At 25.8% G+C, this 18,874-nt stretch overlaps 1 protein-coding gene across 1 annotated transcript; it reads right to left on the minus strand.

The window, feature by feature from the left end:
- Positions 1–17,218: 17,218 nt before the first annotated feature.
- Positions 17,219–17,966, minus strand: LDX57_004751 (uncharacterized protein; the record flags this gene model as incomplete). The annotated part of the gene is made up of 4 exons (XM_046086424.1): positions 17,219–17,515; positions 17,567–17,620; positions 17,689–17,832; positions 17,895–17,966. The coding sequence occupies 4 exons, from the start codon at positions 17,964–17,966 to the stop codon at positions 17,219–17,221; spliced, it is 567 nt and encodes a 188-aa protein (XP_045942389.1).
- Between the last annotated feature and the right edge of the window lie 908 nt (positions 17,967–18,874).

Genomic DNA, 18,874 nt, shown 5'->3' on the forward strand with positions numbered 1-18,874 from the left:
ACTGAATCATTCAATTTTAATCTAAATCCAACATTTAATCAGAATCTTTGATCCAAAACCCAATCCAATCCGAATTGGATCCAGATTGGGTCCGGATTATGTTGGATTGTGCGGAAGTCTACCGAGAACCCCTCTTTTGCTGGACTCATTTCCTAATTATATACATATCTTGTCTAAGTCAGTAAAAACCGTGAGCTTCTTGCATTCTTATTAATTGTTGATTGTTATTTTATTTCAACAAACTTGTTTTTGTCATAATAATGATAATAATGATTCTTTTTAATTATTCTTGAATATTTTATTATTTCATTTCATCAAATTTTTTATTTTCTGTTTTGACGACGTGTTGGCTTTTTATTAATTATTTATTATAATATTATAATTATTTAATTGAATTTTTTCGTATTATATTTGTATTTTTTTCAATGATGAAAAAATGATATTATAATTTTTTGTTTTTATTGTTATTACTTTTTTTTTTGAATTTTACATTTAAATTTAATGTATAATCTATTTTTTTGTTTTTTTTGTCATTTTTTTACAAAAATAATATTCATTTTTTTGTTTTATATATATTTTTATATTTATTAATCATTTTTTTAATCAACAAATCAATAATATATTTTTATATTCAAATTATATAAAATTTGCAAAATTTTTACAATTTAAATATAAATTTTTTTCAAACAATTACTGATAACGGTAAGATCTTTTTTAAAAAAAATATTATATTTTTTAATAAATGTTATATTTGACTAAACAATCTGTTTTTTGTGTTTTATATTAATGAAAATAAAAATAATGATAATAAAAATAATGATAATAAAAATAATGATAATAAAAATAATGATAATAAAAATAATGATAATAAAAATAATAACAATAATAATAAAAATGATAAATGTAATAATATAAAAAAATATAATAATAAACATAATAATGTCAATATAAAATATTATATTTTTATTAAATAAATATATATTAATGATTATTTTATTTTTTCTTTATTTTTTTTGTTTATATTTTCTGTGTTAAATCTATTCATTTTTTTTATAAGTTTAATTCTCAATTTTTTGAATGATTTAATCGATATATCTTTATTTTTATAATATTTGTTTTATTTTTTATTTCATTAACATATATATTCATGTCAAACCCTAGGATCCGTCTAAGCTGTGCTGTGCTATACTGCTAGGATATAGTTTCAAGCTTCTGATGATCAGTCCGACTAATCTTGGAAACGAATAATATCTATTCGAAGAGCATCGTTGCTCTTGAATGACTGAAAATTATGCCGAAAAATCAAACTTAGATTCTGATAAATTAATTCGATGATTGAAAGATCTTTAAATAATTAAAATAAAAATAAAGTTAGATTGATACGTATATCTTTCTGTAGTAAAATGTGAACAAATCGCATTAGCAGTGTAATTCTCATAATTATCAAAGACAATGATTGTATTAAACGCGAAAAATTAAACAAAATTTATTTTAAATATATAATAATGAATGTCTTTATATCTTTTTTTTGAACCCTTTATAATTGATAAAAGATATATTGATATATATATTGCGATCGTATATCATTTATCTATATATCATGTAATCATGTGTAATGCGTGTAAAAACCCAAATACATATAATTGCATAAATACCGTGATTTTTAGCATTCTTGCTATTCTTGGTTTAGTGCTCAGAGTGTGTTCATTAAGCATTAGAATAAATAATGAACATCTTTTTATTGCGAGACTTGATTGATTGTTATTTGCTCGATGTTTTATTTAGCGTAATTGCCCTTATTTAAGTAACTGATATTGATATTGTAACATCATTCTCTTTTTTTCATGTTTTCGTCCCTGAAAGTATAAAAACTTGATTATTTCTTCAGATAAATGTTCACTAAACATCTTTTTATTTTTTTAATGTCATTTTATCATGTTTAAACATCGCACTGACAATATATTAAAAAATGTTTTCAAGATTTTTCATTTTTTGTGATCAAATCGCCATTCGTCACAATTAGATAGAATATATTTTAATTCACAATTTTTCGATTTTCGTGTAATATAAACATTGTTTTTCTTTCGACAAAAAATGTATTATAGATTGAAATCATTATTATTTCAAATATATTTCTTGCATTCATCGCGATCGCATCTGTTGTCGTGATTTTCATATTGATAATGAATAAACATTGTTAAAATGTGCAAAAAACAAGATTGCTTTTGATTTGTTTACAATTAATAATGAACTGAAATTGCTGCAATCTAAGTTCGAACAATTGCAGATTCGTTTAATCAAAATTTAGATCAAATTAATTAAAATTTTGACTTGTCATTCTCGTCTGCGGAAATAACAAGAATTCTTTAAATCAAGAAATTTAAAATGTTAGAGCATGACACAGAGTTGTTGCGAATTTTGGATAAAAAAATAATGATATATCTCAATCTTTTGCGAAAATCGTTCAACTAATCATTTTGTTCGATGATTTTTCAGATTTTATTTAGATAGCAAAAAAGATTGCACAATTATTTTCTTTTTTCTGAAAATTTTTTAATTTTTTTGTTGATAATATTGTTGAATTAGTCAATAACACTTCATCAGGTTCTTGATAGATTCTCAAGTGTTTTTTGAAATATTGTATTTTTTCCATTTTATCAAATAGTATGATTTTTCTTTGACTTTTTTATGTTGTAGAATTTGTTCAACTTTGTATTTTTGTTAGACTTCATCAGAGCCCAGGGGCCCACGACCATTAGATGGGGCCCAAATGGACCTCCAAACTAGATTAAACAGTGCAAACATGCACCGATCTCATGACTGCATAACTTATGCATTTTTTAGCTATAATATTGAATATTTCTTTTATATTATTTCTCTTGAAAAACAATCATTGATTCGTTGTAATGTCTATTTCGTCTAATTATATCTTATATTTTTATTTGCTAAAGCGATCAGCGTGCAGAGATTAATTATTAAAATATTATTTAAAAAATAATAATTTAATATATTAATGATATTCAAACTCATCATTCTTCCTATTCTTTTTCTTTCTGAATCTTTTTGAAACTCATATTTATGTGATGTTCTCTAGTAATTTAGACTCTATATGGCTCTGTATCACTATTACTTTTTCATTTTTTTGTTTCTCAATGTCACTAATCGGCCCTATTTCAATTTTCTCTAAATTCTCATTTTTTTTTTCCTTTGCTGTCTCTATCTCGTAGATAGAAAAAAATTCGTTGAGAAATTCTGTCTTTTGTTCTTCATTGTGAATATATAAATTTTTAATAATATCTAATTCTGTAATAAACATTGCTTATAAAATTCGAAATAATTTATAAAACTCTAATGATATCGATCACGCCATTTGTTGTTTCAATCTTTTTTTTAAATTAAAGTTTGCTTTATAACACAAATATTATTTCAATAATAAAAAAATTGTCAAAAATGTCATCTATTTTATTATAATGTTAAAAAAGCTTCATTTTCACTATATAAAATGCGTTTAGCATCATCTTTTTTCAAACTATCTTTTTATACCTAAACTGATTAATAGATCTTTTGAAATAGCCAAAAGATTTGTTATAAATATTAAAAATAAGATATATTATAACATTTTTTGTCTTTGAAAACGCATTCGTGAATTGAAAAAAAGATTGAATAATATAAAAAAAATAATCAATTTAATATCATTGCTCTTGATCAAACTTCAAATGCAAATGTTTATATTTAATGCAAAACTTATTAAATATAAATTATAGACATTTCGCACATTGAAACATAAAAAAGATCGAATTTCAACATGTTTTAACGTTTTGAATTAACACAAAAAATGTTGATGTAATTTAAAATTTGCAGAATAATTTTAAACATTGAAAACTCGCGTTAATAAAAATAATTAAATCTCATATCTATATATAATTAAATGAATGAATAAACTTTCATTATATCAAAGTTATAAACTGATTTTATTAAATGTATCAACAATCTTTTATTTTTATCATTTTGAGCAAATCAATTGATTTTATGTTTTAAATCATTGTATTTCAACTATATCATTTTTCAGATTTATTTTTATTTGTTCGAAAAACTGTTTAAAACTGAATTGAATGACATAAACAAAATAAAAAATCTTAATAATTGTAATACGATTACCAATTTCAAAAGATTAAATAAAATTTTGAATATTCAATAACATAATATTATTGTTTAATGCATTATCGATAATAATTGCAAATATTTTATTTATGATTTGATATTTCTAAAATAATTCAAAAAAAATGACACTAAAATTAATCTTTGAATATGTTTTATGTAACAATTCAAAATCAAAAAATATTTTTCGATAATTTCAATCTTCATTGAAAAAGTAATCAATAATTGTCATAAATGTCTGTTAAAAAAAAACATTTAACAATTTAAAATCATTGATAATTTTTCATCTTTTAATAATTTCTAAAAAATATTATTTTGACATTCGATAATAATGCTTTGAAATCAACGTTGAATTGTCTTTGAAAATAAGATTTGTGAATATTTTAAGACACAAAAAACCATATAAATTAAATGATGAAAGTTGAAATGTTCAAAGATTTAGAATGATAGCCGAAAATCAATAATAAAATGGAGCAAATTTGTTTTCCAAATCTTTTGAGTGAAACTAAGACTATCTAAAAAAGATGTGGCCTAATAAAAAAAAAGATATTAATTCAATAATTATCATAACATAAAAAAATATTATTTCTTGAAGAAATTGCTTAATATTAGATTTATTTTGATTACAACATCGAATCTTTTTTGAATGCTTGATTATTGTTGTAATGCTATTTTCATGCTGTTGTAAATGATTAAACATTTTTTTACATCATTTACACATAATCTTCAACACTTTATTGTTGACTTTAATCATTTGATCAAAATGCTTCCAAACGTCAAACTACTGCCAAACATTCCAATATATTCATTTTTTTTGTTCAAAATCAGTTTGAAATTATCAATTTATAAAATCGTTCTTTGTCATATCAGAATAAACAAAATACGTTAAAATTCAATCAAAACAAACACGCTCAAAAAAAAAATATAAAAATGAAAATAGATAAACAAATAAAATCTAAATTAACAATTGATTATAACGCTTGTTGATTAAACAAAAGATTAAAGATGAGATTGTTTGATTGAATAATTTGAAAATTATCTAGATTGTCAACATCATATAAAAATGATGCGTATGCGTCAGAAAATTAAAAAAATTAAAACATTATAATAAAAAAATTGAAGCCAGACCAATAATATAAAGTCATATAATAAAATAAATATTTATTACAATAAATTTTGTAATTAATAATTTTAGATTTGAAAACTCTAAATATTCTAAACTATAATAATATATAAATAAATGATTCATTATATCAATGATAAATTATTTTAATTAATAAATTCTACGAATTATTTGCAAATATCTCATGAACTATTCGCGAGTAAATGGATATTCTGTAAGTAGTTTACAAAATATTTGTTTCACTTTAATAATTTTTTTTATACTTCAATCTCATTAATTTCCGACAAAATCTAATAGTTTAAGTTTTTTTCACGCATATTATAAATATATAAAGTCAATAAAAGAATAATTTAAAAATAAAAATAGAATATATAATTCAATTTATCAATATTTTAATATAATTAATTGATATAAAATTACATAAAGAGATAAAGATAATTCTTATAAAAAAATACAATTATTTTTTTTAAATATCAAAATATATTTTAGACATTCGACAAGACATTTCCCTTAATATTATTTAAAACTATCTTTATTTTAATATATAATCAATTGAAAATAAACATATTTTACTATTATTAAAGCTTCTAAAGATAATTTCGAATTTTGATATTTAATTTACATAAATATTGTGATTATATTGCGTCATTCATTGAAAAATGATCCAAACAGATATTAAAACCAATATTTTAATTAGGAAAATAAACAGTTTTATGCGGCTTGACACGTCCAAAAAGGGTTAGTTATGCATTTTTAAATAGTTCACGGGTACTCCGCGGGGTACCCATGGTGGGTAATGGATAGGGAGGTCATGGGTAATGGGTAGGACTCGTCTACCTGTTCCACGGGTCTGGAACCAAAATGCCTACCCGTGGAAGTTCCATGCCGAGGTCTAATTAAATTGTTAGAATCCACAAACAGAAAATTAGAAAATGTATTATTTGAGATGTATAAAACACGAAATTAAATGCAAAACATGCAATTGATAAAATTATAATCATAATCAAATTATTATCGCAAAAAATTACATTATAAAATACATTAAATTATCACATAAATGTAAAAAAAAAACAATTGCAAATGTCTATATCGAAAAACACATTTAAAATATTATTCCATTTCATGAATTGTATATTATGATGAGGATTGTGATTATTCAATATATGAAATATTGAAAACAATTGTTCAAAAATATCAAGACTTAAAGAAACGACAATGTTTTTGTAAAAAATCAAAATATGTTTATATTGAATATTTAGTTTATCCGAAGCACAACACACGACATTGAAAAAAATGTTATGAGAATTATTGTTTAACATATTACAACATTAAATTAAAATAATATTTTTCACAATAATTATAAAAATTACACAAATCCTATTAAACAACGAATCTATCGACAACAATCCAAAAAAGATTATATTTGAAATTGATAATTAAGTTTTTGAATTAGAATGTTCGAATTATAATAGATTTTGAAGCAACAGACAATTTTATAAATTCAAGATTTTAAGAAGATTAAAAATTTTAAAAATCATAAAGATGAGATCAGAATCTATTTCAGAATTGAATGACAAATTATTGAAAAAAAATCTTATAATTAAATTGAGATCGATACTTATGATTGTAAAAAATCATTTCAAATATATAAATTTCGATATAACATTTTTGAAATAATATAATGTGATATTGGAAATTCTATGATTTAAAAATTATAATTCAGGAATCAATTGAAAAACAAAAAGTTTTCAATTCACACAATATGAATGTCCACAATAAAACAAAATATTGAAAATATCTAAAATTAAATGACACATTCAGAATAATGATTGTTGAATTGCTGTTAAAAAATTATAAAATAAATTTATGAACACATTAATTGATAATAACAAATATAATATTGTAAACACAATTATAACAACAATCAATTTTATTGATAAAAAATGATTGATATAATTATTTAATTGAGTTTCAAACACAAAAAAATGATATATTTAAACAATAATTATTGTTAAATATCACGCAAATTTTTATAAAAAAATCAAATCATAACAGATGATTGACATTATAAATTTAATGGTTAATAAAAAATCAAAAAAATTATCACATGGATACAAAAGATTTTCAGGAATTTTTCGAACAACTAGAGAAATCTAAATTATTGAATTATAACAAATATAATTATCATACTTTATTTAAAAATGAAAACAAAGTTGCATGCAAAAAAAATTATTCAATATTAAAAAAAGAATTACAAATTTTACAACAATACATCAATAAACAATTGACAAAAAAATATATTAAATTATTAACATTGTCAACAAAACACAAAGTTTTATTTGTGTCAAAAAAAATGAAAATTTACAATTATGCGTGGATTATCGATCCTTAAATAAACAAATAGTTAAAGATTAACACTTATTATTATTTATTTTAAAGATTTAAGACAAGATTAAAAAAATAAAATAATTTATCAAATTTAATATTATCGATATATACAATAGATTGTGAATCATAAAAAAATGAATAAAAAATGATTTTTAAAACAAAATCTAGACATTTTAAACATATAATTATATTATTCAAATTGATTAATGCATCAATATCATTTCAACAATTCATTAACGAAATCTTGAAAAGATTATTCGATATATTTGTCATTGCATATTTGAATGACATTTTAATATTTTCAAATATTAAAAAAAAACACATTTAATATGTGAAACAAATGTTACAAAAGTTATACATTGTTAAATTACGATTGAAATTCAAGAAATGTGAATTTCATGTTTATGAAACAGAGTCTTTTGAACATTAAATATTTATTAAAAAGATATAAATGAAAAAAAACAAAGTCTAAACAATTAGAGATTGATTTACATCAAAAAATTTGAAAAAATTCAATAATTTACAGAATTGATCAATTATTATTGACAATTCATTAACGGTTATACAAACATTATAATATTGATATTTAATTTAATAAAGAAAATAAAAAAATTCGAATGGATATTACAAACACAATAAATTTTCAAAAAATTTAAAAAAAATTATTATTATATTAATTTTTGTGCAATATAATCTAAACAAATCAATCATAATTGAAATTAATATATTAAATTATGTCATTAAAGTGAGATTGACGCAATTAAATGAAAACAATAAAATGAAATCAATTATATTTTACTCGCGAAAGTTTATTCAAACAAAAATAAATTATGATATTTACAATAAACAATTGTTAATCATAGTGATAACATTTAAAATATGAAAAATTTATCTGAAAAAAATTCAATATTAGATTCTAATGAAAACAGATTACAAAAATCTTATATTTTTTATTATGATTAAAGAATTGACTAAAAAACAAATAAAATAATCAAAAAAATTATTGCAATTTGATTTCAGAATAGAGCATTGCAAGAAAATTAAAAATAGAAATAAATGTGTTTAATTGACGATTAGATTATGAGATCATTAATTGAATTGTGAAATTAACAATTTTCAAAAAAAATAAAAATAATTTATTATTGTATAACAAAGAGCATTTAATTTTGACAACAATTAATATCAATAACTATTTGATTAGCAAAATTATTAAAACAATCAAAAGTAATATATTGATTTAAGAGATTTTGATTAATTCAAAAAATAATGATAAAATAATTATAAATAAAGATAGAATGATATATATGTATAATTTTATTTATATATTTGAATGTATAAGAAATAAAATCATTATAATATATTATAATAATTCATTGTACAATCATTTCGGAACAAAAAAGATTGCAAAACAGATTTTGAGAAATTATTATTTTTTTAATATTAAATAAAAAATATAAGAATACATTAAAAAATGTGAAATTTGCATTAAAAATAAATTAATAAGATATTAATTTTACAAAAAAATACAATCAATAAATATATCTTTAAAATTATGAAAATAAATCACAATAGATTTTATAAGATCTTTATCCAAATTGTAAAGATGAAATATGATTATTGTTATTATGAACAGATTGACAAAATATGTACATTTTGTGTTTAACAAAATTATAGTAATAATCAATGACATGATTTATTTGTTGATTATACATATTATTATATAATGTGGAATATCACAGCAAATCATTTTAAATAAAAACATATTTTTTATATCGAAATTTTGACAATCAATTATAAATTTTATAAAGATTAATTATTTATTGATTACGGTATATCATTCACAAAAAAATGATCAAATAAAATGAATGAATTAAACAATAACACAATATCTAAAATATTATATAAATTATCAACAAGATGATTGAGCAGGATTATTATTATCATATTGTTTGTGTACAATAATACAATATATTTAACAATAGAAATTATATCGTTTTATGTAAATTATAATTATAATTTTATTTTGATTGAAAAATCAAAAAAAAAGAATATCGATTGTAGTAAAAATAAAAGAAATGTTTGACATGTTCAAATATTTTTATATATAAATGACAAAAGATATCGATTTTTTCAATTTCAAGACAGTAGTTTATTACAATAAGTATTATAAAGAAGAATCTAATCTCAAAGAGAGAGAAAAAGTGTTTTTATCTTGCAAAAATATCAAAATCAAATAATCAAATCAGAAATTTGATTATCAGAAAATCGGATCATTTAAAATCAATAAAAAAATCGAAAAAGTCAATTATCATTTGAATTTATTAGAATTGATGAAAATACATTCAATGTTTCATATTTTATTATCGAAATCTGCATTAAAAAATGTTCAGATTATAGAAAATATGAAAATTATAAATGACACAGAATAGAAATATAAAATTAAGAAAATTCTACAACATAAAAAAGTTAAGAAAAAATCATATTATTTGATAAAACGAAAGAAATATGATATTTCAAAAAATATTTGAAAATTTATCGAAAATTTGACAAAATGTTATTGATTGATTTAACAATATTATTAATGAAAGGATTGAAAGATTTTGAAAAGAAAAAAAACAATTACACGATTTTTTTCGTTATCTAAATAAAAATTAAAAAATTATTAAACGAAGTGGCCAATTAAATAATCTTTATAAAAAATTGAGATGTGTTATTATTTTTTTTGTTTAAAATTTATAACAATTTTGTGTTATGTTTTGACATTTTAAATTTTTTCAATTTAAAAAATCCTTATTGTTTCTATAAACAAGAATGATAAATTAAAGTTTTGATCAATTTGATTTGAATTTCAGTTAAATAAATTTATAATTGTTTAAATTTAGATTGCAATAATTCCAATTCATTATTAATTATAGACAAATCAAAAGCAATTTTGTTTTTTATATATTTTAACAACATTTATTCATTATTAATATGAAGATCACGACAACAAATGCAATGGTGATAAATGCAAAAGATATATTTAAAATAATAATAATTTCAATTTATAATATATTTTTTGTTGAAAAAAAAGCAATATTCATATCACACGAAAATCAAAAATCATGATTTAAAATATATTTTATCTGATTGTGATAAACAGCGGTTTGATTATAAAAAAACAAAAAATTTTGAATATATTCTTTAATATATTATCAATGCGACATTTAGACATGATGAGATAGCATTAAAAAAATAAAAGAATGTTTAATGAGCATTTATTTAAAGAAATGATTAAGTTTTTATGCTTTTAGAAATGAAAATCTAAAAAAAAGAATGATATTATAACATTAACATTAATTCTTTAAATGAAAACAATTACGTTAGACAGAACATCAGACAAGTAATAATTAATCAAATTTTATAACAAAAAGATATCTATTATTTGTTTCAATATTCAGTGAACACATTCTGAACATTAGATCAAAAACAGCAAAAATATTAAAAATTATGGTATGTATGCATCTATGCGTATTTAGATTTTTACACGCATTACACATGATTATATAATATACAAATAGACAATATACGGTCACAATCTGTATATTAGTATAACGTAATTCCCAACCGAGCGGGCCACCCCTACCGAGCGGGCCACCCGCACTGAATTTTGACCGCTTATACAAAAATGAAGCCTTTTTAAACGACAAAACAACGCGAATTTCGCTATATAAATTAAGTTGCGCGTGTACGACACCTAGTTTTTGTATAACCTTGAATATAACAATTAGAATATGTTGGTGGAGCTTTTCTTGGAGTCCCTGAAGGAGAGGTTCGAGATACAAAATATAAAATTTCATTTTTATTCTGTTGATCATTTTTACACTAAATTAATTCCTTAATTTTCTGCACGGAGAATCCCTCATTCGGAATCATTTGATGTCTTGATCACATATTTTTGAACCTTTCTTTTCTATTCGCTAAATGTAAATCGTGATTTTCTTTACTTAATATAACAACACTTTGCATTGCAATCTTGTAATCTTTTATAAGCTGTTGTAGAGCCGATTTTAAAAATATAAAAAGATTTTGGGAATCTTTTTTAAACAACTTTTTGATTGACAAAATCTACTTTCTTAATTGATGCATTATATGAAGTGTAGCGAGCGTAAATGAAATGGATCCACAATTTGTAAATGATATAAACGTTGTTAATTGTATATTTAATTCATTGAAAATTATCTGCCGTGAAAAAAATCGTATATCAGTTGCTGCAAAGTCGCTTTGAATATTTGAAATTGTAAAGACCTTTATACAAGCAATAGAATACGTTTTCAAAAAATCAAGCTTATTGATATGATTAAAATTGTTTCTCATTCATTATTCTATAAAACCTCCGTAAGCCTTCTTTAGAGGATTAAAATAGGCAACATCAAAAGGCTGTAAAAAATGCGAAGAATACACAGGCATACATAAAACGATAATTTTATTATTTATATATATTATATCAAATGCAAGTGTAAAATGGTTTTCATGATCATCGAAAATAAAAAGTTGATAAAAATTAACAATACAATGAAAAGTTGCAAAAATAAAAACTTTTTGAAGTCATTTAAGTCCGATTTTATCGATAATTTATTTATTTATATTAACTTCAATTTTTTAATCGTCCGGAATATTGTATTCTTCATATCATTTTTGTATATGAATCTTTTCTTTGAAGATAATGCAAATAAAAATTGCTCAATTGTTTGAATTATTACATTTGATTGTAATAATTCATTCGTGATTGCTTAATTAAATCAAATAAGATTTTCTAATCATATTAGTTTTCGTCATTATCTTAATAATAATGATTAAACTTATTGCGAAATCGATTTTGTCAAAATTAAAAATATCTTTATTTTATATATTGTATTACATTCGAATCTTCTATAAATTATTAAATCACGCGTTTATAATCTTCAAGTCTTCACATTTTACGCGAGAATAATTATATCGCCTTATAAAACAAATCTTTATTTTGGAATGTCATTTAATGAAAAAAGTAACCCAATTCTTGCTTATAGACTTATACTGAATTGATTTTTTTGTTTAAAAAAATATTGGCCATTTTTTGTACATGCGAAAGTCTCAAAGCCATTTCACGCAAATTTAGCGAGAATATTTATTGCACAAGCGAATTTTTTTGAATAAACAATAATCAATGACAATTTGCACGTTTTTCCACGCGATATTCACATCCTTTAAAACGCGCCTAAAAGGTCGTACATGGAATTTGAAAAAGCTCTACTGCGCGACAAATTGATCGAATTTCTTGATTTTTAATTGATTAGATTGCTAATAGAATCCTCCCTTTTTGACTCTCTATTTTTTGCGATGATTGACTTCTTTTCGGGATCATGATTGATGGTTGAATTGCTTCATTCATGAGCGTTGTGGAGAAATTGAAGTGGTGGCCCGCTCGGTAGGGGTGGCCCGCTCGGTTGGGAATTACGTTATCTTTTATCAATTACAAAAGATTGAAAAGAAAAAGATATAAGAACATTCATTATCATATATTTAAAATAATTTTTGTTTAATTTTTCACATTCAATACAATCATTATCTTTAATAATTACAAGAATTACACTGCTAATGCGATTTGTTCATATTTTATTATAAAAAGATATATATATCAATCTGATCTTATTTTTATTTTAATTGTTAAAAGATTTTTTGATCATCGAATTAGTTCATCAGAATCCAGATTTGATTTTTAGATATAATTTTCAATCATTCAGGAACAACGGTGCTTTTCGGATAAATATTATCTGTTTCCAAGATCAGTCGGACTGATCATCAGAGGCCTGAACTATATCCTTGTCAGGAACCTTCCGGCATGTTCCCATGAACTTGCCGGTAGGATCCCTCCATATAGAACTTCCCGCCAAAAATCTCCCGATTCCTGACAATCATGTTAGTAATAGACAATATCATAAATAAAGACTTCTGCCCACATTCAGTTACTGCATTTCATGCAGTTTATTTTTTGTTAATATATATCTACATTCAATGATTTATATTTTTTACATTAATAAATTGTATCATCATTTGATTAATTGAAATCTCATTTAATTTTTTGTTTGATTTTTTATTTAATTTTTTATTTGATTATTTATTTACATTATCTTGATATTGCCAAGCCTTTTCAGAATCCTTCTAGAATTTTATTAAAATTCTATCAGAATTCTGTTAAAATTTAAAATGAATTATTTTATTAATAAAATCTCGAACAGAATTGATAATATAATTTTATAACATTTTTTTAAAAATGTGATGAATCCGTTGAGCTTTTGATTTTTAATATTATTATAAAAAAATTAATAAAAAAAAAGATTATAAAAATTATTTTTATTAACATTTAATCAAAATTGAAAACAATTTTTATCGTGATTGTTTTTATTTCAAATATTTGTTTTGATTTTGACAATATCAATGTAAACAAAAAAAATTTTTAAATTTTTCACATTAAATCGCAAAAATATTGATAAAAATAATAATTTTAAAACTTTTTGTATTTTTTTTAAATATTTTTTTAAAATTTTTGTTTTTGACTATTTCATTGAAACATTTTTTAATAATATAAAAATTGACATGTTAAAAATACAGATTAAAATTTTTGAAAAACAAACAAAAGTTTATAAAACAAAAAAAAAACAAAATTAAAATGTTAATTTATATGCAAGATATCTGCGTTGAATATTATAAAAAGAATTTTATAAAAATCAATCAATCGGTTCTTTATTTGTAAAAAAAAATTGTTCATTTAAAAATCGTTATTAAATAATTTAAGTTTTTCAAGCAATTTAGAGCTTTCAAATAATTTGAGATTTTTTAATTTTGGGATTTGTGGATTTTCATTAAAAATAAAGATAATTATAAGATTGAAAAATTTATTTAAAATATGAAAGACAATCTATTTGACAATCTGTATAAAAATCTATATTTTAATAGTTAATTTCGATGTTTTAAATTTCAACATTTTAAATGTTAACGCATTATTAAAATTGTAATTATTGATATTGGCTATCTTTATGAAAAAAAGCCGATTTTTTCTTTAGACAATGATGAAAATGATGTTGATTTTTATTCAATATGGCATTTTATAATAAATAAAAAGTTTTATATTGATAGCATTTTTTATTCGGATGATTTTTTCAAGATTTTATATGTTTTGAAATATATGTTTAAGAATGTTTTCAAAATTATGAATCAATATATTATATATATAAAAAATATAATTTATTCAGTTTTTATAAAGGAACTCGAGATGTATTTGAACAATCATTTTCTGAAAGAAGAAGCGAAGAGAGAGTTAACAGTTATTAAACAAAATAAGAACAAATTAATAATTGTTTATTACTAACGTTTTTTGTTTTTTTGGATTTATGCCGAAATCTCTGAAAAAGATTGTATGATTAAATTTTAATATATTTTTTTGTTGTATATTAGTAAAATCTTTAGTTATGAGATTTTTCATTCTATAATTGAAATTTTAGAAATGATCTGATATAAAGAATGCGGCAACAAAAAAATCAATTTTATTTTTAATAAAATTTATAACAATGTCTTGTTTACTTTTGACAACAAATCTGATAATTTAAGTAATATTGATATTTTATTTAGGTCTTAATCTAATATCACAACATTTTTAAAAGACATTGTTATTTTTAATTCGATCTCGGATTCTTCTATGAAAATTAATCGTTATTTTTGTTTTCTTTTTTTGAATATTAAACTAGATGGTTGAATTGAAGAGTGACTCGAGTTGCAATGTAGTTCTAAAAAGCTTATTGTTAAAGATAAAAATGTTTTAAGTCGAATTGATTGCTGCTGGAGTTGCTGTGATTTAAATCATTATGTGATTGATTTTTGTTGTTTCTTTTTTAATATTCATTGTTTTGTGAATGAGATTGTTACTGCAATAGGTTTTGGTGATCAAGATCAGGTTTCTGAATTGGAAAAAGAGTCTTATTTCCGTGTACATTGCTCGAATCTTTATTGATCCTAGTACAAATATAGGATGCCGAGCAACTTGCTGCAAACAACTTGTGTGACGATCCACGCTTGCAGGCAGCAGATTGATGGATGTAAGAACTACATAGTAACGCAATTCTTTCTTCCGCGCGTGTTCTTGATATCCCATGATACTAGTCAACTTCTAACTCAAGCAATCCAGTTACAGCATCGTCCGTCGAAACCCCGCAACCAACACCCGATATCTGACCTATCGGTGAATTGTTTATAGCTGGGGTGGCCTGTCTCACAAACCACCAACAGCAGCATTGACGGACCCGTACACAGAACAATTCAAGAAATCCAAATAATAATGTTTGGGGAACGTATGCGAAAGAATAGAATCGGTGCTGTGGTGAGACACAGGTACTATTGTACGAGGAAAACGCCTACTTCTGGGGTCGAAGAGCTGTCTGAAAAGGCCCAGCACTCACCACTGGAGAGCGCTACGTGGACTACTATACTTGCACGGCACATTTTCGGCAATGACTCGAATAAACCTTTGAAAGCATTCATCATGTATCACGACTCATAACTCGCATTTTGATGGATAATAATGGATGCAGGACGTAAACAGCCGAAATCCTCGACAGCGCTGTTGAAGAGCTGTCTCTTACAAAGTATGTGCAATAAGCACCCACAGACAAGAATGGTCCAACAGCAAACTGCTAACAAACTGCCCAGCCCCATACCTCCTACTCAACGTCACTCTAAGCGCACCGAAAAATTGAAACCGAAGACAAATCAACATGATGCATCGCAGCTGAAAACTTGCAGGATGGCCTGGCGCATGAACAATGGTGCCCATAAAAACAACTTGCATCCCGACACTGCGGACCATCATTACACACCTCCTGCCTAACTTTATGCCGGAAGACCAAGACCTCCCTGGGCGTCAAAGGCCCATGCGAGTAGCAGCAACCGCCAGTACATCTATTCTCCTGCAAATGATACTTCCGACAGTATCTCATTTTTGCAGTTTTGACTTTGTGCTCCCAGCTACGTACTGCTTCTGCGGACGCAGAAGGTAACTCAGAGTCAAGCCGTTGATTTGCCGCGTTTATGTAAACTGAGTTTGGGGGCAAATCTTCGGGCTTCCTTGAAACAACACTTCGGGGCAACGTGGGGCGGGGAGTCACCCACGGGTTTCCTCGGGGTGGGCTTCCTCCACCTTTGACTTCCTCCGCACTCAAGGTTCGATGTGCGGGAGGCGGCGAATTGCGAGTAACCACAGGTTCACTCCGGAAGATCGTCTCCAGCCGCATGTAGTGGAAGCCTATCAGACCAGCAAACTCTCTCCCTGTCTCAAAGGAGCGAAGGAGAGTCACTCGGTCTGCAGCAGGGGTGTTCTGATGCCTCTCCAAGAGACGAACATAACCGTTATCGTGGCATGCTCCGAAGACAACATGACGGCAGGTGGGATTCGTAATAAATTGTTGAAAGGTACCTGTGTCGGTTTTCTCCAGTTAGCATTTGTAAATAATCGATATGCTACTGTTTGGAAATGTGCGGCTAACCTTTTATCTTCTCATCCGCACGATCCTTGCCACTACCGACTAAAACAAAATCGGATGCGTCACGGGCCTGCGAGAACCCCTTCGCAAAACTTGTCAGCGACTCTGGAGACTTCAAAAGTTTTGCCCTAACCAGTAATGGAGCAAGCCCATCAGCGTTGGCGAATGCCTTGATCATGATCGGCATACTCGACAAGTCTGGATGTGAGCTCTTCAGATACTCCCTAACAGCAGCTTCAAGATCTAAAGCTGCATTCCGACCGCCGTCTATGTCCTTATAGTAGTCTTCCTTGAACTGAAACACGTGAGGGCTCATTTTCTGATCTTTCGCGGAGAAAATACTTACAATATAGCCATCAGCGTCGGCGTCAATTAAAACCAACACGAACGAGCTTCGCTCCTGGATTCATTGTTATCATCATCCTATATTCTGTGAAGATAAGGCCTGAAAATGAGAGTAAGACGAACGACAGCCTCCTGCAACTCCTCAAGTTGACGCATCAGCGACTTCGACTCTTCCTGTGTTTGTCTGGCAGCAACACGCTCCCTCTGAAGGTCGTTTGAGACGTCGCGAAATTCCTTGTCCAACTTCTTAATCTGATCGGAAAAAGCCTTGGATAACAGAAGTTAGTGATCGAGTGGGAACGTCCTTTTTTAAGTTGCTTATTCTTCACCTTCATCTCCTCAACTTTCTTCTGAGTCTGAGAGACGCAGTCTGAAAACTGCTCTGCAACGGCGACCGCCATCTTCCGCTCTTCCCAGGCTTGTAACCCTCCGCAAGATTAAAATTTACCTACCTGAGTTCCGACCAAACCAGGTTTTTGTCTTCCTTATAAGCAGACAATACCCCACCCACCACCCGGTTTGGCAAGCCTCACCCACGACAGAAGATTCGGGCACAATCGATCCAGTCTCGCTGCAGGGATGCTTGACTCACTCTGAGTTGGCTTTCCCAGGATTGTCACATGAGGCGGGCTTGGATTCCAATCAGACATGCTGACTTTCGCGCCAAGGCGAGGCTACAGACCAGGGACAGTTGCAGGACAACACTGGTCGACGCGGAACCAATGAGAACCATCACTCAGATAATGTTGCCTCATTGAAGCATGGATGCTGGCGCACGGGGTTTGCCGCCACTCACAGCCAAGCATCCAATCTTTGAGTGCCACGACAGTGTGCTGCATTCCTACCCTTTCGCTGGCTTATCACGACTCAGAGAAAAGTAGCCAACGTACGTTGTCAGCTCAGCAATAGAGCAGGCCATGCTGAATGGTATGAAAGTGGGAAGTGCGGTTGCAGTATTGTAATGGTGGTGGTGGGAAGGAGCTGGAGGGGGGGTAGTGGAATGTGGCCGCGGAACTGACTAAGCAATTACTTCATCACCTTGCTTAACCGATTAAGCAATCGATCAATATTGATCGTACGATTATAGAGCTTGAATCATATGATCAAGCTCTTTTTATTGCATATCTGAAGCCCCTGAAATTGCATAAATATGACTTCTTTTTGCAGTAGATTAGAATAATCAAGACCTTCAATCGTTTCATATGATCATATAAACTCGGCGTATTAATTAGCTCTTTGCCAAGACCATTTCTGTCACAGTTATGAGTCCGGCTCAGTTCTAGAAAACATACCGCTTTAATCAATTATT

Source organism: Aspergillus melleus (genome assembly GCF_016097325.1).
Source record: "Aspergillus melleus strain CBS 546.65 chromosome Unknown contig2, whole genome shotgun sequence".
Lineage (NCBI taxonomy): Eukaryota > Fungi > Ascomycota > Eurotiomycetes > Eurotiales > Aspergillaceae > Aspergillus > Aspergillus melleus.